The sequence below is a fragment of the Castanea sativa genome, chromosome 6 (assembly GCF_040712315.1).
Source record: "Castanea sativa cultivar Marrone di Chiusa Pesio chromosome 6, ASM4071231v1".
NCBI lineage: Eukaryota > Viridiplantae > Streptophyta > Magnoliopsida > Fagales > Fagaceae > Castanea > Castanea sativa.
The window spans coordinates 39467957-39494600 of NC_134018.1; the positions used below are offsets into that span (position 1 = coordinate 39467957).

At 34.6% G+C, this 26644-nt stretch overlaps 3 protein-coding genes across 3 annotated transcripts; 1 reads left to right on the forward strand and 2 right to left on the reverse strand.

The window, feature by feature from the left end:
* The first annotated feature begins 8305 nt into the window (after window positions 1-8305).
* LOC142638446 (signaling peptide TAXIMIN 1) lies at window positions 8306-9358 on the forward strand. Its single transcript, XM_075812482.1, has 2 exons — window positions 8306-8551; window positions 9028-9358. The coding sequence occupies exons 1-2, from the start codon at window positions 8442-8444 to the stop codon at window positions 9149-9151; spliced, it is 234 nt and encodes a 77-aa protein (XP_075668597.1). The 5' UTR covers window positions 8306-8441; the 3' UTR covers window positions 9152-9358.
* A 2940-nt stretch (window positions 9359-12298) lies between these two features.
* On the reverse strand, window positions 12299-15713 carry LOC142638040 (uncharacterized). The gene is given in 5 exon segments (XM_075812029.1): window positions 12299-12594; window positions 12597-12741; window positions 13365-13885; window positions 13888-14126; window positions 14128-15713. Coding segments are annotated over 5 exon segments (2391 nt in total). The 5' UTR covers window positions 15477-15713; the 3' UTR covers window positions 12299-12457.
* Window positions 15714-20457: 4744 nt separating this feature from the next.
* Window positions 20458-25543, reverse strand: LOC142641500 (protein trichome birefringence-like 39). The gene is made up of 5 exons (XM_075815935.1): window positions 24945-25543; window positions 24597-24768; window positions 21547-21722; window positions 21268-21426; window positions 20458-20945 (listed from the first exon to the last, which is right to left on the reverse strand). The coding sequence occupies exons 1-5, from the start codon at window positions 25241-25243 to the stop codon at window positions 20654-20656; spliced, it is 1098 nt and encodes a 365-aa protein (XP_075672050.1). The 5' UTR covers window positions 25244-25543; the 3' UTR covers window positions 20458-20653.
* Window positions 25544-26644: the final 1101 nt, after the last annotated feature.

Here is a 26644-nt window from a genome sequence, read left to right on the forward strand (position 1 = left end):
TAGTATCATGTGCTACGTTCCTTTCTATCGTGCAAATAATACAGGACCACCCTCAGTGCAACATATCTTTTAGACTTTGACAAAATGATGCAAATAATGTCCACTCCTTAAATCTACATATTTGGTTTTTGAACTTTTCTAATATCCACTTTGAAAATTTCTCAAACTCATGATATTTGCAAGATGCTACTATACCCATTTGAGCCTTTAGTTTCATCATTTAGGTCATACCAAATTAGAAATGCACAACGGTTTCGTTAATTCTCATGGATGGCCTAAGGCCTACACAAACTTCACATTTAGGAATTTGACATGCTGTTCGAAGTATATCAAACTAGTCGTTAACTTGTTCAATAAATAAAAATTTGTGACAAAAGCTATATATATCGTGCGTACTCAATTTTTCATTGAAGGGTTAACCTAGTAATTGGGCTCACAATTTACTTGTTTTGGTGGGTTTTTGACTATCCTACAATAGGTAGCTCCTGGGCGGGTTCACTTAAGTACTTGGTACAGTAGCCAACCTCTCTCACTGAAAGCCTTTCCTTGTATGCTTGGCTATTCTCTCAATCCTTCCTCTCAAATGTCTAACCCTTTTTTCCTCTTATCTTTGTATATTTATAGCTTAATGATAATGGGTTGAATAATGATTGCCTTCTGGTACCACTTGTGTGGGTGGGGCCCAAGTTAATTATTCCTGACAAGAATATGCTTTGCGTTGGGAGTAGGAGTTGGGATGTTGAAACTAGTGTTGGCCGCCGAAAGTTGCTAGGCAGCGGAGTTTCCTAAGGCATTCCTGGCATGCCGAGGTATAACCAAGCAACAGCGGTGCACCCACTATTGATTATGAAGACTGTCTTGTTGTGCATTGAATTCCCACACGATGGGCTGACGCCTTTGGGCCTCTTAAGGTTAACCATGAGAAATGGTAGGCCCAAGGCAGGACACTGTTCATGGGCTGAGTTGGATTGGGCTTAGAGGAATATGGGCCTCCTACCGTATGCTGTATATATATATATATATATATATATATATATATATATATATATATATATGATATATGTTTAATTAATAGGTACTATAACAACAACCACCATATTTGAGACTTTATTCATAAGTATTGATAAACAAATCAAATTAAAGATTTTGCAAGAAAGTGTGGGGGAGTTGAGGATTGAGGAGCCTAATTCAAGGACGAATTTGTCCAATCTAAGCGAAAAAAGATTGGCAAACTCAAGGAACTGCACCTACCCAAGGAGAGCAAGAAAGCCAAAGGATGGCTACCCTTTGTGAAGCCCAAGGACAAGGGAAAGGGCAACAATGGGAGGAAAAGAGACCTGCAAGGGTGGCAAGGGAAAGCTTCCTAAAGAAGACACCTCCCACCTCCACATTTAATATTCTAAACCAACCTAATCAGTTGCATTATTGAGGAAATGACCTTTGAACAACAATATCACAGCTAACAACTCTCTCTACAACCTCCAGAAGGGTCCTGATAGGACAAGTATCCTAAATGATCACTTGAAGCGTATAGGTAGAGAGCTGGGATGCTAGGGAATGGACTATAAAAGGAAGGGAACCCCCAGAAAAAGTGGATGAACAATCTTCAAGAAAAAAAAAAACAAGTGAGAAGAGCTGAGGATTATCTTGTAAGGAACAAGAACTAAACTTATTTATAAGAGATTGATCCTCAGACCTGCCCAAGGAGGGTATTATCCTTAATTATTGTTCTAAGTGCTTTTATCTGTTACTTTGGATTCTACCGTCTTAGACTTGGATTTACTTTTGCATTGCACTTGAGTTAGAGACCCACTCTCTTAAAAATTCTATTGTCTGGGCTTGATTTGAAGGACAATGTACCACTGTTTTAGGTGAGCTTAGACCCTTATCTTCAGCGTCCTTATAGAAAGAATTTAATTGATTAATTTGTTTAGAGAATATCAAGTATGCATTTGGATTGGCGTATGCGACTCCACGTCCAGCGTTTCACCTTTTTTTTTTTTTTGAAGCGGGTTTCTCAGTTTTTGTGGCTTTATGTCACACCAATGGGTCTCGTGCACTGTTCACGAGACCCACAAACCTCTTTTTTCAGCAACTTTTTCATTAAAAATTAGTCTTACGGTACTATTCACACATTTAAAAATTATTTTGCTATAGTATTTCAGTTTTCAGTAAAATAAACGGTATCCAAACGGACCCCAAATCTAATTTAATTAGAATTTGGTTAGTGCTGTGTTGTGTTGTTTTATCTAAAAAGGAGACGTAAACTAAAAATTAAAAATTTCCATTTTTATTATACATATCATATGATAGATATTTGTGGTAAATTACTTGACGTGATTAAAATCTATATTGTTTAAAAAAGTGTACTATGGCGATGACCACAAGCTAAGAGTCTTCAAGAATTATCTACCTAAAAAGACAAAGGATGCTTACTTCATCGATAATGCCCCTCACTACTCACGTATCGTGATCTGTATGGCTGTTGATTGCTAAGTTGTTTTCATACTGAAAGTAGAGCTTTTTAGTGATATTTTGGTAATAAAAGTATTTACGTGAGCCTTTTATTTTTTCAAAATTCATAATATGTGCTTCTGACAAAAATCTAGTAGCCGAAGACCATATCATATATGGACGTAATATATGGTATAGAAATTTCGTGTATCTTATTTAGTTTAAGATTAAAAAAATTTGTCCTAGATTTTTTAAAACAAAAATTGAATACTTTAGTAAAAAAAAGGACAAAGTTTAGCTACAAAATTGATAGTAGCCTTAGGCTACAAACTTACTCAACATATTTTTATTAGAGGTGAATTTTGACAAATCCACCATTAGATTACATCTTTTTCTTATATCCTCCATGCTCAGGGGCGGAGCCATAAATTTTGGTTTGGGGGGGCAAGTTGTGATGTTAATTTATTAGTTAAGACATAGTTAAGACAAACCTCTATACACACACATATATATAAATTAATTTACTAAGAGAATTTATTATCTTCTAAATTTTAATGAGTATATAAAAGTCATGTATTTCTTCTATTAGACAGGTACAAAAATTTATCATTTTCTACATAGTTTAATTTGTTAAACCTCTTAAATTATATGATTTTAATATAATTTCTCTTTTTTTTAAGAGTACAATTGAAATGACTCAAAATTGGGGGGGCCAACTTCAATTTTTACATGCTATATTTTTTAAAATGTAAATTATATACATACTATAAATTAATTTTTTAAAATTTTGGGGGGGCCTTGGCCCCCCCACCCTTGTGTGTGGCTCCGCCACTGTCCATGCTTGTAAAATTTCAAGAAAATTAAATATCAATAGCTATGTCATCAATAAATTTTTTAAATTGCAAGTTTTTGTAATTTAAAATTATGCATAAAATATAAGCTTATAGATCATATAGTAAATAATATCCGATTGACACAAAATTTAACATGTGTATTAAGAGCATAAAAAACATGCAATTCAACGGTTAGATTTTCAAAATATGTTGTAATATTTATTTTATTAAGTGAGTTTGTAGCCTTAAGTTACAATTAATTTTGTAACTAAACTTTGTCCTAACACTTTAAAGTACATATTAGTATATTATGAATTTAACTAAAAAATTGGAAAATATATTCTAATATGGTTGTGCTATCATAATATAATTTCATAAGATATTTAAAGAAATAAAACTAATTTAGCATATTGATTAATATAATTTAAGTATTGCCTTTTTCTTCTTCTTTTTTTGAACTCTTTGAATATGGGACAAGGGACATGTCCTCTAACACCTTTGTTATTCATAATTGTGATGGATTATGGATATTCCAAGTAAAATGTTAATGAATTTTATGGAATGATATTTTTATATCAGGTTCCAAGATCCTAATAACAATTCAATGATTTCTCACCTACTCGTGTGATACTTTTTTTTTTTGTGACACGAAATTTTAGAAGGTTGTGAGTTGTGACACAAATTTGGAACATCTCCTCTGTATCAAAATTATTTTGTTAATAATTATGAGTGTTAGAACATCAACAACGAATACGGGAAATGCCATATCTAAGCCCATTTTACCATTCAAGCCCAAAAGACCCCCTCCATTAGAAGATGTAAAATGTAACTATTAAAAAAAAAAAAACAACAACAATTGTGCTCCAGTGCGATTCTAAATGTAGAATCGCACTGTAGCTCAATGGTAAAAACAAAAATTGTTTTTTAATCTGTTTGGTCTTCTCTCTCCTCTCTCATTATCTCTCTCTTTCTTTCTGCTCTCTCTTCTTCAACGGCATGGAGGCAATGGCGTGGAGGCTTGATCAGCTTCTGTGGTGGAGGTGTGGAGGTCGTGAGTTTGTTCATGGGTTTCTGGCGTGGGTTTGTTCATGGGTTTCTGTGGGTTTGTTCATGGGTTTCCGGCGTTTGGGTTGGCGTTTGGGTGGTTGGATTGAGGCCCGTTGGTTGTGATTTTTTCCGATGAGTTGGGGGATTTGTTCTGATGGGTTTGATGGTGGGTTTCAGTGTTTGCTGGGTTTGTTTGGTAGTGGGATTTGGTGAAGATGATGATGATGATGATGATGAGGAAGAGTTGGTGAAAACAAATGGGTTTGGGATGAATAGAGATGACGACGAGTGAACCTCTCTCTCTCGCCATCGCTGCCAGTGAGAACAGATGGGTTTGGGTTTAGTGAGAACAGATGGGTTTGATTTTGGATTTTGGATTTTGGGTTTGATTTTTGATTTTGGGTTTGATTTTTTATTTTGATTTGGATCGGAGATCGGCGGGTGATTTGCTATGAATTTTGGATTTTGATTTTGGTTGGATTTTGCTATGGATTTTGCTCAGCAGAGGTGAGTGGTGTGACTGAGAAGCTGGACAGTGGTGGTGGTGGTGGTGGTGGTGGTGGGTGGTTGACAGAGGAAGAGAAATAGAGATCAGAGAGAGAAGTAAGAAATATTTTTATATTATTTTAATGTGTAGTATGGTAAAATAAAAGTTGGGATACTAAGTGTATTGTAAAATGATATTGTATAATTGATAAAGTGACTTTTTAAGATGGTAAAATAGGATAGGATGGCATGAGCCATTTTGGATGCTCTTAGGCTTGAATTGTACTTAGGAAAGAGTGGAATCATTCCAATTAGTCAAGTAAACAACATATAGGGCCCAAAAGATGCTCTTTATTAAATTGAGCATTTGGATAATCTTCATCTAAAATTGTTGTTTCGAATACAAATTATCAACAAGACCTTACTATCAACTAACATGGCCTAACCAATATATGCCTAAAGTATGTAATATACTCTATAAAGAAAGAAAAAAAAAGTGTACTACATTTCCTCGTGAAGTAAGTCCTTCACCTAACAATTAATAAACAATTAATAAGAGAAAAAAGAAAGAAAAAATCAATACTTCATGGGTGGATGGAAGAAGAAGTCGGAAAGGTAGCAACGAAATTTCTAGTGAGGAGTCCTGAATGATGAGTTTAATTTCCATCTTACAAAGCAGAACACAATTTCGTTTCTTATTAGAAATGGAGGGCTAGGGCTAGGACTAGGAGTGAGAAAATTGGTTGCTTTTAATCAAGCTTTTGTTGGGAAAATGTGTTTGACACTTTGGGAAGAAAGAATTAAACCCACCTTTGGGGACAAGTTGATGTAAAATATGGGGAAACTTTAGGGTCAATGGACTACAAGGATTATTAGGAAAAGCCAGTGGTTATAGTCTATGGAAGAGTACTAGGGTAGGCTCGGAGTGATTTGCACGTTACATTTATTATTTAATCAAAGATAAATGATGAGTGAAGAGACTTTGATATTATACTTTGAAAGAACTGTTTCCAAACCATTGTAGTTGATATGTTCATGGAGGATTAGATTTGTATGAACACTTCAATAATTGGGATGGAGGCTGAATAATACTGATAAATTTGATGTGAGCTCCTATTCTTAACGAGGGTTTAACGGTGAGTGTGTTTTGTTTTGATTTTTTTAATTTTTTTTTACCCTTAGAATAGCATTCAGTTTAGTAAGGTTTTAAAAAATGTGGCATATATATCATGTGTCCAGTAAAACAGGGGGAAGTTTTTAATTGGTGATAACCTAATCATGAAAGTAGATTTTGTTGATTTAATTTGCAAATGTAATGGTGAGAATGTTGATAATTTATTATTAAATTGTGTTTTGCCACAATAATTGTGGTCTTTCCTGGTCTCAATTTTTGGGGGGTCATTAAGTGATGCCTAGGAGAGTTGTGGATTTACTCCCAAGTCGTAAGTCCTTTGCTTGGTATATGGTCCCATTAAGACGGTGTTTGGCAATGTGGGTAATGTAGAGTTAATATCAAATAAATTTATTTAATTAGTATTTAAATATAAAAGATTCATTGTAAATTTATTGCCATGGATCTCAAACTATATTGATCGACCCTAGTCATAACACAATGTTAGGATTCTGATTCTTTCAAGTGGCTTGGTTTAGCTTATATTAAAATTGAACTAGTTTCATAGTTTTCCAAACACCTCTTAATTCTTCATCTCTATAGATCTTTACACTAGTTGTTTCCCACTCTTAGATGTAGTAACATACAAAAAAATTGTAAATTTTATTGATTGTATCTTTAAATTGGAGTGTAATTTTTTTTTTTTTAATTCCTTTGGAGAGCTTTTATGTATACATCATGTATTTGAGTGTTTTCCATAATTTTCATTCCCTAATATAAAAGTATTATTATGAAATAAATATTTCAAATAAATATATATTTTAATAGTATTTTGAGTTTATACCTCATAATATAGCAGGTGCGGCCCTAGACCTAGGCCTTTTAGGCAATGGCCTAAGGCCCTAACATAGAAAGCCCCCCAAATTAAAATGGGGTCAGTAAATTTTTTATACTTCTAATTAAAAAAAGAGTGTGTAACTTGCACATTTTTATTTATTTATTATATAGGTCTTATAAATTGATATGTCCGATCACAATAAATAATTCTATATTCGTTTATGCATTTCTTGAAATGCCACATTAGTTTGTAAGTTTTTTTATAGTAAAATTTGTAATACTTTAGCATCTTCTTCATACACAAAAAAAAATTATGAATTAATAGAAATACATCACAATCACCAATTCACCATTAAGTGAATGAAAAATGCTAAAACTAATACAAATTATATGATAAAAAACTTACAAACTGATCAAACAATATAATAAATAAATGTTTTGAATAACTTTTATTTATTGATAACTCGTGAGTTTGTAAAACATACATAATAAGTATCATTAGCTCACTTTGGATGAATTCAACTTATTAATTAGTAAGAATTAATAATCAATTTGAAATAAAATAAATTATAATATAAAAATAAAATAAATATAATTTAAGTTATATTTAGATATAAAAAAGTCCCTTTAAAATTTTCACCTTAGGCCTCAAACTATCTTGGGTTGGACTTGAATATGGCAATATCCCTTTTCTCAAAAAATAAAAAATAAAATACTTTTTTTTTTTTCTGAATTTTATAGTTTGTGCTTTTATTTATTTATTTATAAGTATCGTGTTTTTATTTATTTATTAATTATAGTTAATGCTTTAAGAACAAGTATAAATTCTTTGAATTTTCTAGCCTTATCATATGCACTTCACACGTGCAATGATGCTTCTTTTTTTTTTCTTTTTTGGTTTAATGTCATAATTTTTCAATTTAGATTTGTCTATTATTGCTTTTCAAAAAAAAAAAAAAATCTATTGTTAGTAAGGTAATACCTGAAGGAATTTTTAAGAAATAAAAATTTAAGATTTTAAAAATGATTAAACTGCTAGTTTAGCGTGTGTTGATTTTTAGGGGAAAATGCATTAAACTTTGTATGAGATATATTTAAATAGAAAGTGTGCACTAATTATTAGGAAAAAAGTTTCTCGGATAATTTTTTATTTCTAAATTTTGTTGAATTGTAATTTGACCATATTTTTTTATTTTTTATTTAATATATAGAAGATATGGTTAAAATGTTTGCCTTTAGCTTCTCCCCAAAAAAAAAAAAAAAAGTCTTTATCTTTCTTTTTTTTTTTGGGATAAAAGTTTGCCTTTGTCTATTAGAATGCGCATGGTAAGGTTCCTTGTTTTTCCTATCGTCTTTATTGCTTTGAGAAAAAGCCAAACAAAACAACGTGTCCCTCGGCCCTCAATATAATTAATAACCCTTAAGCCTGTGTTAATAATAATAATTAAAAAAAAAAACCCTGTTAATACACTGATACCCTCGTTAAAATCAAAAGTAAGAACAAACAGATAAAAGGAAACACCGAAACCGATATATCATCAACTCTCTCTCTCTCTCAGAGTCATTTTTCACAAACACCAAGACGGCACTGAAGTTCTAGTACATAGAAGAAGAAGAAGAAGGAGAAGCAAATTCAAGAACAAAAAAGAAAAAAAAAAAAAAAGCGAAAGAAAATGTGCTCTGGAGACGGTGAGTGCAGGCCACTGGGCTTTCTACTGGGCCTTCCCTTTGCGTTTCTCGCACTCCTCATCTCCATCGTCGGTCTCGTCATCTGGATCGTCGGGTATACTTCACTCTTTTTCCAATTCTATGTATCTTCTGGGTTTTTTTTTTTTTTTTTTTTTTTAAATAATAATTTTTCTATAAATTTTAATTTGATCCAAGGTTGTTAATCATAGATTTCGTATTTGGTGGTAGTACCAAGTAGCAACCAAACCAGATTGCTGAATAACTAATTCCCTGTCTGTCTCACCTTAAATTTCGGTCCAACTTGTTACAGTTATGGTCATCCAGATGTGTCGGTACTCGGTATACCAGTATTTTAAAATGAAAAATCTGAAATTTATCATTGCTATATAATTTTTTTTTTTTTAAATTCCATCCAATTTGGCCTTCTGGGTATTTGAAATTTCTTGATTATCATAGATGCTTTTGATGATGTGATAGATATCTAAAGTTTCTTCATTTTGATGTGATTTTGATGCAATTTGGTGAAATGGGTATAAAAAATTTCTGAACTTGGACGTAATTATTGGGCAGATTGTTGCTGAGCTGTATATGCCCGTGCTGTTTGTGCGTGACTGTGATAGTGGAGCTTGCTTTGGAGTTGGTCAAAGCCCCGATTCATGTTATGGAGTGGTTTACTTCTCAGATTCCTTGTTAATTTAATTCTTAAAATGAAATAATTATTAGTTTTTAATTTTTTCTTTTTTTAGTGCTCTGCTGTGTTTGGTTTAGGCCTAGTGTTTTTTTGTAAGCTGGAAGCAAGATGGATGTGCCACGTGTTTCCAGCTCTCGTCTTGTGCATAAATTCACTGGATTTGGGTTGAATTTGAATCCTTCTAATGGAAGCAAGGTAGTATTGTGATCAGTGATGTTATGGCCTTTGATTGTCTCTATCCTCATCTGATTGATTTCTGGTTTTATTTGAAATCTTAACATGTTCATGACTCATCTGAATTTTTGTAACTGATTCCTTTCAGCAATGAAAGAAGGGCTTCTCAGGGAAAATCTTGAAACTGATTGATATGTTTTAAATGCAAATGGATGAAATGTTGTAGAGTTTACTACAAATTTATTTGTTATTGTTTTATTAGTCAAATTAGTTTTTCAATCCTTTTAAAAATGAATAGTGAATTGAATGAGTCAAAGAATGAACGCTCTGTTTACCAAGGATCTACTGTAGGAATAGACTTTTTGTTACAAAATGGGCTTCTAAAGTCTTGGGTCATTGAATAAAAAGGGCTGTGTTTTATGACACAATGTGTGCAAAAATATATTGGAAACATGGTTTTAATAGAGATGGTTGTTGTTTAGTTTGTAGTGTTGTGGAAATACTTGTTTGAGTGTTGTAGAAATAGAAATATGTCAAAGTGTTATTGTTGTTTAAATATTGTAAATTATTGTTTAAATAACAGTATCAAATAACCCCTTGTTAAAGTTACGTTGTCTGTTTTCAGAGTATTTTTGCTCAAAAATACTCTGAAACATGGTTTTTAGGTCACGTTTGCTGTGTATTTTTGCAGTATGTATTTGCACACAATGTGCAATAAACAGCCTTCTTTTTAGTTTTTTCCTAAAAACAAAAGCTTTTAGGGCCCTCAGCAAAAGATAGAAGTCCTTTGGACCTTTCTGTACACTAGAAACTGGAAAGGTTAAAGGCACAGGCAACATCCATGTGTGATAGATTTACATCTCTAAATCTTCATTATATTGTTCATCAAAAAAATCTTCATTATATTTATTAAATCGTAGGTCCACTAACACGTGAAACACATGGTGAGGTGGTGTGATTGCTAGGGGACAAAAGACTGTTGACTTATCCGTAATTCACACTTTATTGTCTTTCTTTGCTATCTTTTCAATACTTGTGTGGCCTAATTATCTTTCCAATATGGTATGATGGCCTGGGCTTACGTTAACTTAGTGCTCGTTCGATCATTGTTTAAGGGAATCTTTAGTGACTTGTCCTTTTGAATTGCTACGTTTGCTTATTTTGCACCTGAGCACAATTGATTTTTCTGGTTGTATTTTGGCTTACTTTATTTAAAGGCCGATTTAACATTGGTTATGCATCTAGACAGTAGTGTTATCAAAAAAAAAAAAAAAAAAAACCTAGACTGTAGACTAGAGAAAAGTAGAAAGCAATCTCAATCATCCGTAGTAAAGCCTTTCTTTTTTAGGGGCGGGATGGAGTCGAATTATTGGATCTTCTCCTCCACCCCACGTGATTTTGTCCCCGCCTCACCCTGTATGACTAGGCAAATTACTTTGCCTCATCTTCATTCTTTGGGACTTCGTAGGAGTCTGTTTATTTTGCAAAACTTTACTTCCTGTTAATCTCTCACACCTTGCCCCAAACTTATTACAATTTTTTTTTATAAAGCTTGTTTCGTTAATAAATTAAATTTATTATATCATATCAAACTAATATTTAGTAAGGACTAAATAATATTATCTAAAGTTTTTAATTAGACAATACACAATAAAACAAAAAGTTTTAATATCAATGCTTTTAAATACTTACTAATACAAACTAAATCTTTAATACTAATAGAGTAGAGCGGGGCTGGGTAAAAAAAGCCTAAACTCATTCTTGCCCCTTTTAGGCACGGGGAAAAAAAAAATCTTGATCCATTCATACCCTGCCATCTTTGCAAGGTGAGAAAACTTGCGCGGGGCAAAGCAATGTCGGGTGGGGTGGTTAAAATTTTTCATCCCTACATTGAGTGTACATACTACATACTTTTTAAATAAATGTATAATCAAAATTCGATGTTCTTGGAAAAAGATTTACATGAGGTTTAGAGCAGAGTATAAGTAATGATGATCGTCTTCTTTTTATCAAGAGGACTCTTAGGTCGGGCACGAAAAAGCCGCAATTGTGCCATGATGGGAATTCAATATTTTTTTTTCATAAGCTTGAACAAAAATAGGCAACCTGGGCAAAATGGGAGTAACTAGTGTCATAACAATGACATAAAAATATTTTCAACCTGTGCCATACTGGGAAGTTAAGTTTAGTACTAGTGCATACTTTGGAGAAATCTATGTGACTTTGATTTAATCTTTCCTTTGTTTATTTTATTAGAGAAATTAACAGAGCGGCGGATTTATTTCTAAGCTCTTACAAAGTGAGTTGATTACTGGAAAATTATTAAAGTGGTCAGTTTGTATAAGAGTTTGTTAATAAAATCGCATTGATAGAGTAGGACACCTCCCGTAGATACATACAAAATTACATGGGCGAAGTCAGAGATACAACAGTGATGAATGGGAAGCCTAATAATATACATTGCTTGTGCAAAGTTAGGGAAATACTGTTTTTTACGTATTGTATTGTGCTTGGATAATCAAAGAATGTTTATTACACTTCGAATTTGTCGTTGTACATTTCTACAACCAAAAGCATTCAAAAGCTTAAACAAACTAGAGTAAGGTTTGTTCTTTATGTTCAGGTAACGTATCAGGAAGTTGGTAAAGAACTATGTTTTGTTGTGTTCTTTTTTATGTTCCATTCCGATGCTATGGTTGATAATATGTACTTTTTTTTTTTTTTTTGAGGTAGGGTTTGAAGAATGTCAAAAACATTGCAAATTCGGGTCTCAGTAAATGAGAAATAATCAATCATTTATTATTACAGAGGTAGACTTTGTGTTTATTTCAGATCGTAATGGCTTGTACTTAACCAGGCGGTGTCCTGTGACTTCTATTCTGCCTTGGTTTTTTTAATGCATTTCCTTCTTTTACCCAAAAAAAAAAAAATACAGAGGTACACGCACTGCACAAGACAACCAGAACAAAAACATGGTTTTGAATCACAGTATGGACTCGAATTTATTCACACTCAAAAATACACAAAATACCTACAATATATAACCTAATACTCCTCCCATCTCTATACATCAACATTCAAACATCAAAACATGAATTTAATTACTTATTTTGACTTTCATCCCCCTCTTCATGCTTATTGTTCTTTCTTGCCATAGGTAGTTGAGCCAGACTTGTAGGCACCCCTCTCCTCTGTTCCATCATGGTCTTGCCCAATAACAAGCTGTTTTGTTTGCTGAGCAATCTCAACTATTGTTTCTCCAATGGCTCCGGGAACCCATCCTCCTCTCCTCCTTTTCCATGTTCTTGGGTTCCCTGAAAGGTTTCCTGGATGACCTTCTCGGACGGTTTGGCCTATTTTTCCACCTTCTCTTCTATTTTTGTTTCTTGAATTTGCGAATCCCAATTGTAATCTTCTCCCTGGTAAGCAACAAACTCAACGTTTAGTATCAACCATAGGTGGCTGAAAAATAATTGGTTGAATGAATTTTTTAGATCACCACAAAGGCACTTAGATGGAAAACATGATGAAAATTTAAACAATTTACTCTAAAATGTAGTATTTTTTTTCCTCCTTGAATATGCATTTTCTGAATCTCCTTCTGGGTGCGGACTGCTGAGTATTTGATTAAATATGAAAGGACCACAAAAACTGGAAAATATTGTTTATTTGTACACTATGGATAGTGAACTACAACAAACCAACGAATGCTTCAGTAATTATTCACAAAAATCTTCCTCAGTAGCCAAATGTTGTCTTCTGCTACTAAATTCGATTTAAATTATTGCCAATACTCTTCTTACCCTGCTACATGTTTTCATAATCCATTTATGCATTTATACAATTAATGCTAAAATCTTTGGCAGTTCTAAATAAATATATACCCACTTGTAGCAACACTAAATTAGTGATCTAGTTTTGCACATAGCATCAAATTAGTGTTGTGAAGCTGTGAAGGTAAACATGTAGAATTTGATGTTCAAAAAATCACATAATTGAAGGGCTATGCAACAGAAAAGATATAATATTGGTACACACAAACCTTTCTTTCGGCTGATCTTATAGCCTCCAATTCTCTTTCAGCTTCTTCTTTCTTCCGAGCTGTATACTATTTTGCACTCTCTCCTGTCGATATAACAACATCCTCAGCAGCAGACATTGGCTTGACTGCAAGCTCTTTAGCTACATGACCTGTATACTCTGCCGCTCCTTTAACAGCTCTGGCTGCCATTTTGGTTCCCTCCACAGCTTTCTCACACGAGTAATGCGCGGCCGTCTACCCTGCCACAGCTGCTCTGTCCTTTGCTTCCACAGCTGTTTTCCCAGCATAATCAATTGCAACCTTGCCAGTTTCCAAAGTGACATCTTTTGCACCAACAGCTTTCTCTTCAACATAATGGCCAGTGGTCTCCCCTGCATGCACAACCGTGTCTTTCGCTTCTGCTGCCTTATGTAAGGCATAGTCCTTTGCTTTCTCTGTGGTCAATGCTGTATAATCCGCAGCTGTCTTCGCAGTGCTTACAATTGTGTCCTTTACTTGTGCACCTTTCTCAACTGCAGTTCTTTCACAACCTCACTTTTCTCTAAGATTATGTCCTTTGCTTGTGCACCATTCTCTGTTGCAGTGTCTTTCACAATGCTAGTTTTTTCTGCGATAGTATCCTTAGCTTGTGCACCCTTCTCTGCTGCAGTGTCTTTCACGGCCAAACTTGTGTTTAGCACGGTGTCCTTTGCTTGCGCTCCCTTCTCTGTGGCACACCCGGTTGAAGCCCAAGCTGTATTTAGGACGGTGTCCTTTACTTGTTCAACCTTCTCTGCAATGGTGTCCTTCGCTTGTACACTCTACGATGGTGTCCTTCGCTTGTGCACCCTTTTCTGCTGCAGTGTCTTTCACAGCCAGACTTGTATTTAGCACGGTGTCCTTTGCTTGTGCTCCCTTCTCTGCTACAGTATCCTTTGATCGAGCACCCTTCTCAGCTGCTAACTCGGTTGCAGTGCGATCTGTATTGACAACAATGTCCTTTGCTTGTGCACCTTTCTCTGCAATGGTGTCCTTTGCTTGTGCAGCCTTCTCTGCCGCTAACTCAGTTGCTGTGCGACCTGTTTTGATGACTGTGTCCTTAGCTTGTGCAGCCTTCTCTGCAGCTAATTCAGTTGCAGTGCGACCTGTATTAACAACTGTGTCCTTTGCTTGTGCACCCTTCTCTCCCGCTAACGCAGTTGCAGTGCGGCCTGTATTGAGGACTGTATCCTTTGCTTGGGCAGCCTTCTCTGCCGCTAACTCAGTTGCAGTGCGACCTGTATTGACGACTGTGTCCTTTGCTTGTGCAGCCTTCTCTTTTGCATACTCAGATGTAGCACTCACTCCCTGGCTTAAAGATTCTTTTGCCCTCTCATACCTCTCCTCCGCGGCCCTTAACGCCTCCATAGAATTTTGCTGCGCCGTTGCACTGAATCTGGCAATCTCTTCTAGAGAAGGTTGTTCCTTTTTCTCTTGACCCTCTTCTATATCACCTCTATTCTCACGACACTCTTCTTTGGTTCTGATCTCCGTGTCTCCTCCTAGCTCATATCCCTCTTCTCTGCTTCTCATCTCTGCGCCTCCTCTTCTCTCTTCATGACACTCTTCTTTGCTTCTCGCCTCTGTGACTCCTCTCTTCTCTTCAGCCTTTTCCTTGCTTCGATCCCTTTTTCCAGCTTCACCTTCTCTCCCTTTAGCTTCCTCTGCACCCTTCTCGTCCTTGACAATTACTTCAAACTTTCCCACAGTATAAAGCCCTCTTTGCCCTCCTCCTTGACCTTCCCTAGCTTCAACCTCTTTGACTGCAACCATATTCCTACCCCTTGCTTCATCAGCATTCTTCTCTTTCTCATTCTCCTGGTAACTTTCTTTCTCATTCTTCACTTTATCCGCAAGAGATTCAAACTGGCAAGCCAGTTCATGGGTAGCTCCACCTACATCTTCTATAGCTTTTGCAGTACTACCCCTCTCATCTTTAGCACCCTCCACATGAGTTTCTATATTGTCTGATTCTTTTGCTTGCCCCGCCAAAGACTCAAAGTGGCTCGTAATCTTTGGCACCGTATCTTTCTTTATGTGAATTTCTATCTCCTCGCTGATGGTGTTGTCTCTGCGAGTTTGCTCCGAAGCCATTGTATTGTAATTTTTTTTTTCTCAGGTAATATTCTATGTTTACGTTGATTGTAGATTTGAATTTGGAAATGACGGAGGTAGAGAATGCTTTTTAAAAGCAAGAGGCTATGGCGGTTTTTGAAGAGGTGGGCATGGACGTGTTTGCATGGAGTAGACATGTGGTGTGTGGGCTGTTGCAACGTGGTTGAGTCTGAGGAATTGAGTCAGCAGGTGTGCATCGAGGCAAGTACACACGTTTAGCATGGTTGAGAGTTCAGATTAGGGTTGGAGGAGGAGGACTTATCTAGATGTATGCCACGTGGAGATCAAAAGAGGTGCCACATGTAGTTCATTGGGCTGGGGTAAACTGGTCCATTCATGACAAGCCTTGGCTAGGACAAAGACAATCAATCCATAGATCCAATCTTTGTTTGGGATTGTCGGATTGCATAGTGCATGGGCCTTTTTAATTGGGCCATAGATAATCAATGGCCTTTGAAAGTTATGCGAATTTCTTCCGTTTTGTTTTTGTTTTCTTTGGATTTTAATAATTCGGAGACATAATCAAACAAAAAATAGCCGAAGGAAAATAGTATTCATGATGATTTATTACAGAAAAGAAAAGAAAAAAAAAAATATATATATATATATATATAGGCAACGAAAAGAGTGGCCTCATCAAACATTTGTTTCAGCACTATTTATTTTATATATTCCAATTCTATTATAATTTCGAACTTCAAATAAGTGATTTCAAGTCATGTTTTCTCTTTTTCTATTTTTATTTTTATTAGTATCTCAATCTATTAAGAGGATTTCGAAAAGTTAGTTACGGATTCAAAAAATGTGAAAAATATCACTAATCTAATTAGATAATCATTATCCTTAAAAAAATAAAAAATGGGGATAAAATTGTATTTCAACAAAATTAAAAAAAAAAACTACTAGAGAAACTTTTTTTCTAAAAATTAGCATACTTTATATATATATATATATATATATATATATATATATATATATATATATATCACTATACGTTTTTCCTAAAAGCTAGCACACACTAAACCCAGCAATTTACTCCATTCAAAACCTAAATTTTAGTTTCTTAAAAATCTCTTTAACCTTACTAACAATAAATAAATTCAAATTGAAAAATTATATTAAACTCAAGAGTCTTGTTAGAGATATATTAGACATATTAAACCAATGTAATAGGCCCAAGCTCAATCCTACTTGTAATAGTAGTGTAGGGTTTAATCACCTATATATACTCATGTTAGGGTTTATTGTAACACATGGTTATTGTACTACACTCTTATACAATAAATATGTAGCCTTTAAGGGATTCATTCGTGGATGTAGGTCGACAAGGTTGAACCACATAACCTTCGTGTTTTTGATATTCATATTCTATGCTTCTCCTTTTGCATCCACTCTAGCATAAACAATAAGGTATAACGCATCACGTTGTTAGTAATATATTCAACATAGTATTAGAGCCAAACTTCGTTCTTGGCATCAAACAAACATCTCTAGCAAGCAAAGGAGATTCTCACGTGCACACCACTATCAGAAGTCACACATGCCTGTCTGCTGGATTTAGACTCCATGACATCTTGCAGCCACTGTGGCTCAGTGTTGTGTTCAAAATCCAACAACCAACCAAACGATGACTTACCTTTCAAACTTGTGCACATCCAAGCATCGCCTAATGAAACCAATAACACAGACGTGCTCCACGACCTCCAACGACAAAATCCTAGGAACGCCGCCTCTAACGGCAGCTGCACGCACAACCACGCGTGGACAACGGCTTTGGCATCTCTCCCACACACCACTGAAATTCTTGAACTCCCAGGTAGGATTAAGGTTACACGCACCGCTCTATCGGCCTCGCAGCCTATCGATTTGCAAAACTCAAGAAGTTCGGCCGCCTATCTCACTAACACGAGCTGCCTAGGTTTCTGGGTTCTCCTCCATGTGCCGATGACATCACATGCACCTTCCACACGTCGACCAACATTTGCTTATGTCATTTGACGTCGTCGAATGACGTCATCACTCCACGTTAACATGCCACATCATTAGCCACGCAAGCCCTAGTCCACGTTAAAGACATGTCATAGGATGACGTAGCGACTCTGCTACCTAATCCATGACTCGACCCAGAAACCCGGAACTGACCCGGACCATGTATCCGTTGACTTTGACCTTGGACTTTTGTTTACTTTGACTTTTTGCATTGACCTTTGACCAAAAGTCAAAATCTTCGAAAGGACCTATCTTGCTTAGTTTGTTGTGTAGACTCCAATTTTGGACCCCGTTTCTTCATTTGAAGCTCAAAAATTGGTCAATTGGCATATTCTTCATTGTGGTTTCTTCAAAGGCATTCTTCAAAGCATCTCCAAGGGATCTTCTCATATTTATCCAACCTCAAACCTTTATCGAGCTTCCGCCTCTAGTTTGAGGGAGGGTGTTAGAGATATATTAGAGATATTAACCCAATCTAATAGGCCCAAGTCCAATCCTAATTGTACTAGTAGTCTAGGGTTTAATTGCCTATATATACTCATATTAGGGTTCATTATAACCCATGGTTATTATACTACATTCTTATACAATAAAGATGTAGCTCTTAAGGGATTCCTCTGTGGATGTAGACTGACAAGGTTGAATCACGTAACCCTCGTGTTCTTGATATTCCTATTCTATACTTCCCCTTCCGCATCCACTCTAACATATACAACATGGTATAACATATTGTGTTGCTGATAATATATTTAACAAGTCTCAATCTCACGGAGTGCGTGTGATGAAACTAGTATGTATTATGTACATAATACTGTGTATGAAATAGTTTTTTTTTTTTTTTTTTTTGTTAATTTCTTGACCAAATTTTTTTAAAAAAAAATCATCATTCCATTTGGTTGGACATAGGAGTGTGCAAACCTCTACTGGAGTTGACAAGACTGACCGGCACCGACCTTCCCGCACCACCATTGCAACCGACTGATGGAACCGATGTCCACGATTGGAATGCGAATGGACATCTGACGCCGGTGCGGTGCTGTCATCGGAGCTACAAATCCCTCACCGATGGGTGTCGAACCGAATCGATATATTTAAACAGTGGTGGGTTTTTCAAACGTTTGGATATGGCGTCATTTTACTGAGTATGGATTTTAATTTTTTTTTACTAAAACGTCGTTGTGTTGGGTACTAATATAAAATAAATAAAAGAAAGAAGAAGAAGAAGAAGAAGAAGCACAAAACGGCATCGTTTGGTTCTAGGTTTTCAGATTTCCCTACCTATAAATACACTATTCTCTCTCATACGACTTAACTTTTTCTCGCTCTTGCCTCTCGCCGGATTGACACCTGGTGTTTAAGCTCGCACCCGCTCGGCTCAGCTGGCCTCTGCAGCAGCAGCAGGTGCCCATAGTCACTGGCTCACTGCGGGCCCGCGGTGAACCACCAGTAAGCCATAAGAGTAGTTGAGACTTGGGACTTAAGATCTGTGATTTATTTGTGCTTGTTGAGATTGTTTGTCCTGGGTTTGTGTTTCTTTGTGAATGTTTGCCTTACATGAATTTGTGTTTCTTGTTATCTTTGTGTCCTGGGTTTGTGACTTCGTGTTTCTTGTTATTTTATATGCTACAAACTTTGTTCTTTGATTTTTGAGAAAACACGTTGTTCTTTATTTTTACAATATCATAATTTGTTGATAAGGTGAATAGTAAACATGATAAGGTATTAGACCCTTAGCATTCCCATTTAAGTGCGGTGACCCACCAGAAACTACAAACCTCAACCTCATATAAATACAAAACAGTCCATGAAAATACAACCGGTCCTATTAATAACAGACCTCAAAACCTCATATAAATAAAAGAGTAAACTCAATCTAACCGGTCCAATTAAATTAATAACATAATCCCTCTTTTTTTTTAATGTATTTTTTATTTTTAATGGTAAAGCCATAAAGGTGATAAGGTGAATACTGAATAGTAAGTGTCTAATAGAGCCGACCAAACCACACCGCTATAGGTTGGAAAACTGACCCTAATTGGTATGCATCGGTTTTAATTATGAGAAAACTGATCCCTATCTGTTTGGTAACAAATTTGAGAAAAAACCGAGCCTACCAAACTGCGCACACCCCTAGTTGGACACATGAAGGCTCAACTTTTTGTACACCATTCATCTTAAACTTCCCCTCGACACTATTCAAATCAACGTTAGCAAGCAATGGCAAAATCTTACCCAAGACTACAAGAGCAAGTTATCCTCAAAAATATATTTGATTTGAACTTTATAGGATAAGTCGTGATGCTCTCTTTGCAAAGGAGGTTTTAATGTTTTATTGACGGTTAATTTTCATAGGAAAGGAGGTTTTAATGTTTTATTGAGGGGTTTTTTTTCCCCCTTTGGGCCAGAAGAAAAGTAAGGCTGTATTGAATTTATTGGGTCAAAATTGTATAGCATTCCCCACATCGACCTAAGATGCCCTCTTCGGACATTTTAGGCAGCCCAAAATATGTGCAGCCCAGTCCGTGATGTATCGACAATATTCGACATAAAGGGCCTCCTCGCAAGGTGATTAGTTCGGTTGAACCAACTGGTTTAAATGATTATGACAACCTTTCCAAGACTTTTTATTAACTACTTTTGGTTGGAGTAATCACTTAAAAGCTAAAAGTTTCCTTGTTCAATTCGGAAAACACGCATAGATCCAACAAACAATCATTAAAGATGATTAAGCTTCATTATAGCAAAGGTAATCTTTCAAGCCTTGTGTTGCTCAAGTTTGCAATGTGAGTCTCTATGTCACTGCTTCTCTCAAAGGAAAAAAAAAAAAAACAATTAAATGAAGGGATCATGATCTTAGCTTAGCCCTTAAGAGAGAGATTTGGAAGTAATAAGTTCGTGGGCAATTTATAGCAGTGCATGGTAATTACTAATTGCTAATTAGTAGCATGTGGTGTGAATGATAACTATGAACTTTTTAATTTGCAAGGGCATATATATATTGCTCACAATTCAAGGCAACTTTGTGCCACAAAATCTACACATTTACATTTAATTGAAATATCAGCCCTCTTATTGCTCACTTAAACAATAAAAATGGAAATTGAACTCCTAGAATTGAAAACAATGGTTTTCTCCTATATTTCAAATGTCCATTGCCCACTTTGTCTTCAACTAAAGAGCTCTGCATATAGGACCTGATTCCAAGTATCGGGCAGCCCCGGAAGACACCAATGGCTGCAGTCATTGCCACTATGTTCACCACTATAGGCAGATGGGTGTGCATCTTTTCGATATTGTGAGAGTCTTGTAACATCTAGGAAAGTGACTGGCTTCTTAGTTCTGATTAATACTTTGTTCACAACTGCCCAAGCTAAAGGTGTGCCTGCAGGGTACTTTAGACCAAAGAATGGTTGCTTCTCACCTGAGCATGTTTTTGATGGTTCATTCCAATCCCTGCCCCTAATTATGTCAACAACAATCAATCAAGTAAATTAAATTGCACTAATACATTATGATGTTAGTTTGCCTTACACAATGCTGTAATGAATGATAAAGAGTCACAATTAGTGTGATGAAATAATGGGCATCACTAGAGGTAATTATAATGTTCTTATCATTAAGTTAAGATACTAATTGATTTTTTGTGTAAGCAAGATTTGAATCTCATATAATTTATTATTTTAACTAATTAGAACCCACGAGATAATTAAAATGCCAGAGAACGTAAAATAAATTAAATTAAAACCAATTAAAGTGTGAACTTGAGGAAGTGTTTACATACTCGTAATGGGTGGGAGAAATCCCTAGGAAGAAAACCTTGGTTTTGGAAGCATCAACATTTAGGTTGACCCATCTAGACCAAGTGGTTAGCCCTTTATAATAGGCAATCAGACGGTTCATATCTTTGTACAATTTGTTTTTCTCTTGCATATAATCCCAGCTGCAATAAGTTACATGTATTAGCAATGATCATCGAATCTCTAAGCTAAAATTCCAAACCGTATCCATATATATATGACAAAAATTAATTTTGATGAGAAATTGATGAGGTTAATCTTACGGTTGGGTTCTCCCTGTGTGGGTCCACCAATGCCATGTGTTAAAGATCAACATGTCCATGCCTTTCCATGCATTGCCATTCTTGATTGAATCAAGCTTCAAAACTCGTCCCACCTTCTCATTATCAAGATCTACTAGGTATGGTGTGCGAAATAGCAGTATTTTAACTCCATAATCCTGCACTCAGAAAATGTAAATATTCCATTATTTCATCAACTTAAAAAATTTGCATAATCTCTCTTGAGAAAATAATGAAATTTCCAATGCATTGTTCGACAAATTATGAACACACCAAAAAAAAAAAAAAAACTACGAAATTGTAAAACTCAACAATTTCAAGCTCAAGAGTTCACATAATCACGTGTCGTCTTTTGCATATTAAGGCATAGGACCTCATTAAGCGTTTAATAACGTCATGTGATTTCTCTATACATTTAAAAAATTATTATTATTTATATAAATTGGAAAATTTCAATATATTTTTATTTAAAAGCATAAAAGTATTAAAACTGAATAAAAAAATTACAAAGAAAAAAAAAACTCCATAATCTCATTTACCAATCTAAGGAAAAAAAAAAAAGGGAACATAACAAAAACAATGAAATATGTAACGTGAAAAAGAGGCAATTACAATTTTCTAATGTTAAAAGTTTGTCCTAAAAGAAATAGAAATAAGACTTCTAAAATTCTGATTGATACTTGGGACAGTACGAAGAAGAGTTATTTTCTACTTGTGACTGTGAGAGCGACTTTCTCAGCTCGATCCATAAAGTGTTAAGTGTGCTTTAGTTAGTGCCAGGTTTAGATAGTTCAACTGATCTTATCAGAAAAGTTGCCAAATTAGCTACGTTGAAGAAAAGCCGTATAAGCAGAGAACTCAATTGATTTAATGCCACAAGTGGTCCTTACCACGATGTGGTCCTTTTATGAGGCTACTTTTTTATTTTTTATTTTTTATTTTACCTTGAAAACTAAGGCACGCATGTACAAAAAAGTTAGTTGCGAAAAAAGCCACCAACCACGATTAAGGTTTGCATTTGGATGAGTTTTGTTGAAATGCTTTCTTGTTGATTTGGATGAGGTTTTTCGGGTGTGAAAAAAGTTTGAACAATTTTATATTCCTAAACCAACAAACACTTCCTCAGCCCCTAAAACCCATAAAAAAAATTTTTTTAAAAAAACCCAATAAAATTACATAGAAAAATGTTAATAGATGACTTAAAAGTATTAATCTATGAACTATTTTTAGAAATATTTTATAAGAATATAATAAAATAAATAATTTTTTGATATTTTTTATGAAAATAATGTTAAAATTCTACCGATATAATTTATCAATAATTGCTTTAAGGGTATACATTAACATAACTCAATTATAATAGAAAAACTAATACTAACAGCTTGTTTATAACTTTATGTAGGGTCGTTAAAGCTGTCTTCTCTCGTTTGTTAACCTAGAATAGATTTATAATGCTAAAAGCAATATAACAGCTGTCTATGACGAGTTGATGATATAGACTATGGTCTCTCTCTAATAATAATACTAATATATATAGAAGTCTAGACTAGAACAGTGTCTTAATTTAGCCACCATTTGACCCGCCTATGACTGATACTTTACATGTGTAGCTGGATGGCAAAGTACTAGATCACCAAAGATGATCAATAATTGTGACATAAACGATGATAATGTTGATAAAGGCATACTTATTTCGAAATTTTAGGAACATAATAATAATAATAATAACAATAACAATAATAATAATAATAATAAAATTTTAAATTTCAATAGTTATAATGAGAATAATGAATTTAAATCTTAAAAATATCAGAAATACTAATTAGTTAAATTACAAAAATTTTAATAATAATTTTTTGTTTAAGGAAGGAGAAATTTTTTTGCTATAATTAGTAATTACTCTTAACAAGTCAATTTGAGAAATACTAGTACAAACAAAAACCAAGCCGAAACTTGGGCAATGAGAAGTACTAAAAGGGCTAGTTTACTATTTATTAATGAAAATTGTCATGTGCATGGTTTACTATTTAAATACCATTTAATTTGTTATTAGTGTCCCTTATTTATAAATTAAGTCTACAACTACAAAAGGACTAGGCTTTAATTCTTTTGTATTTATACTCTGATTAAATAATGTATTTTAAATCCGATTTAAAACACAAATATTACTCTTTTTGTATTCTAATAAGTATTATTGTTTACTTAAAAAATAATTTGTTTATACAATTTTTTATTTTTTTAACTTGCCCTGGCAGTTATAATTAACGGTATTTCGCCGTCTTTTATTTAAAAAAAGAAAAAAGAAAAAAAAAAGAGAGTAGAAGCGGTGAAAGTGAAGTTTGTCTGGTTTAACGTTCAATCATTTATTACCAATGCAAATAACGACCTGACATGTCTCCGGCAAAAGTTAAACGGGGTACCACCAATCACGCTCCCTCTTTTAATGCTAAAACTCCAACACTCGCTCATAGACAAACACACTCACAGACAAACATGTAAGATTTTTATGAAATGAGTTTTTACTCTCCTCCCCCACAACACTATAATATTAATATATTCCTAGTATAGTGAAAAAAGGACCTTAATTGTCAAATAAACAATTTGAAAATCTTGGCCTGCCAGATGTTCCTCTATATAGTCAAAATAATAATAATAAATTTTGACCCATGCTTCATGTGAGTGAGTGTAGGCGTGTAGCTGTGTATGAATGAATAATTTCTCCAAACGCACACTTCAATTTAAAGCAAAACTGAATGAACTGAACTGTGTACAACCACTCATATATGTTGGCATAAAACAGTATTTTAATTCAAATTTTCTTTGTAGTGGCAAAATTGGACTGGGAAAAGAAAATTTTAATTAGTGTCGAAAGAACAACTTTACCTTTGACAAAAGGTTGAGAGAAAAGGGAAAGGAAATGCATGCAGTGCACTATCATAACTATGATTGCTGTGCTAATTCAACCCCAAAAAAATAAATAAATAAATAAATAAAAACAAGAAAATGTTTAAGCAAAAAGCCAGAAACCTTACATCAAATGTCACTGAAGACAGCCCATCTTTCCTTATGAATGTGGTCTTAGACTTTGGCACCGATGCGTGAATCATACACGTTAAAGATTGAAACTGATTCAAACTCAACGAGTCTCCCACAAACATAATCTTCTTGCCTCTCCACTTCTCCAAGAAATATAACCCATTAAACCTGTTGAGCCAATTTAACACTCAATTACCCAAATATAGAAACTCATATGCGTGTGTTACTTAATCATACCATATGCAACAAAACCTTAAGCCCAACTTTATAGATATGCATACTATAAAATAAAAAAATAAAAGTGTATTTGAAGTGTGAAATCTGAAAATGGCTAAAAGGGGTACCTGGGTATGGCACAAGAGAAAGGTTGCCATCTGTATTTGAGGTATGAGTTATCAGGGCGGCCATACTTTTGGCAGTCGAATTGTGCATCTATGAAGGGGCAGCTAGAGGGCGAGTAGAGAGGGTATGAAGCATCGTAGACCCATTGTCCACGAAACAAATTGCATTTACCTGCAAGTTTTCTGGCATTGAAATTTGTAGCATTACTGGGGGAAATTAAATCTTCAGCTCTTGCTTGGTTGGAAAACAAAATCTGCAATACAAAGAGAAGCAGTGCTTGGAAGAATAGGAGGAAACCCATTTCCTTGGGTTTCGATCCAGAATTAATCAAGAAAAGGACGAGGAGTAATGAAAAAGTTGTCTGCAGCCAGAGTGCTTTTATAAGCACACTGGACAGAGAGTCAGAGAAAGCCTTTCACTTGTACACTTTTTTTTTTTTTTTTAAATTTTTAATTTTATGACTGAAATTGTGAAATCAAAATTGGATGGATTCTTGAAACTCTGACATGTGGGGTTGGATCCCATCCATGCTTTGAAAATTTTGGAATCATGATGAATTTGATTCTAAAATCATGCGAAACATTTTCCCACCAAGAAAGATACAAAGGACATTGCTTTTTAAAGTTAATTGCTTATTACATATGATTATTAAAAAAAAAAAAAAAATTTACTTTATTGCTCATTTTCTTGTAGCCAATACAAACAACCCGTTTTTTTTTTTTTTTGGGTAGGCGATTATTCAAGATTCAAAAGAACCGTTTTCAAACGAAAAACTAATATAAAGTTATAAAGTATAAGGCAAATTATCATATTTGCCCTGCAGTTATATATGTTTCATGCATATTATGTCCTTTGAAATTTTAGGTTTTGGAGTATAATGTCTGATCTGTCGCAGTACTGTTCCCATTAAGACACCGTTGATTATCCCACAAATCAAAATACCAACCCCATAATATTTTTTTATTATTATATTTAATTTAATTGTAAACAATAATTTTTTTTTTTGGTAAGTCAGGATAAATTTTATTGAAAAACAAGAGGCAGGGGACCATAATGTATTTATCATATCTTTTTTTCGGCAAACAATGAATGTGTTTGGATCCAGCGTACACGTCCACGTCCAGCCTTCAGTTTTTTTTTTTTTTTTTTTTCTTTCTTCCCAGCCGCACTTGTTGACCAAGTCTTCCGTGAACAGTGCATTCGTGCACTGTTCACGGATCCACAAAGTTTACCTTTCAGCCACTTTTTCATTAAAAATGAGTCTCGCGGTACTATTTACACATTTTAAAATTATTTTACTACAGTGTTTTCAATTTTCAGCAATAAGTTCTATCCAAACAGACCCAATATATATAAAATTTTAAATGCCTAGAATGTATTTATTATATATCTTTATTGATGTCATGAAGTTGTGAACTTACAAGTCACATCCCCTTATTAAGAAGTGTGTGTGACTTGTAAGCGACGTAAGGGGGTTGGAATTGGTTTGCATTGAGGATTTGAGACACTTTGAATTATACACTATTCACTCCCTGTAGAAAACTCAGCAAGTGTGCCAAATGCACTGACTGTTTTTTTGGGGATAAATATGCGCTGACTAAAAGCATGCGTGCAGTTGCTCTCAACATTTATCTTTGATGTTGTAATTGATTCCTCATGATATTAATTAGTAGGTTAATTTCTTTGATATATATATATATAT

Bases quoted from the DNA above. Each gene is read 5' to 3' on its own strand.
- LOC142638446 (XM_075812482.1), top strand. From the start codon at position 8,442: ATGTGCTCTGGAGACGGTGAGTGCAGGCCACTGGGCTTTCTACTGGGC. The intron at 8,552-9,027 runs GTATACTTCACT...ATTATTGGGCAG, and splicing joins CTCGTCATCTGGATCGTCGG to ATTGTTGCTGAGCTGTATAT.
- LOC142641500 (XM_075815935.1), bottom strand. From the start codon at position 25,243: ATGGGTTTCCTCCTATTCTTCCAAGCACTGCTTCTCTTTGTATTGCAG. The intron at 24,769-24,944 runs GTACCCCTTTTA...TTGGCTCAACAG, and splicing joins TTCTCTTGTGCCATACCCAG to GTTTAATGGGTTATATTTCT. The intron at 20,946-21,267 runs GTATGTAAACAC...TGACATAATTAG, and splicing joins ATTTCTCCCACCCATTACGA to GGGCAGGGATTGGAATGAAC.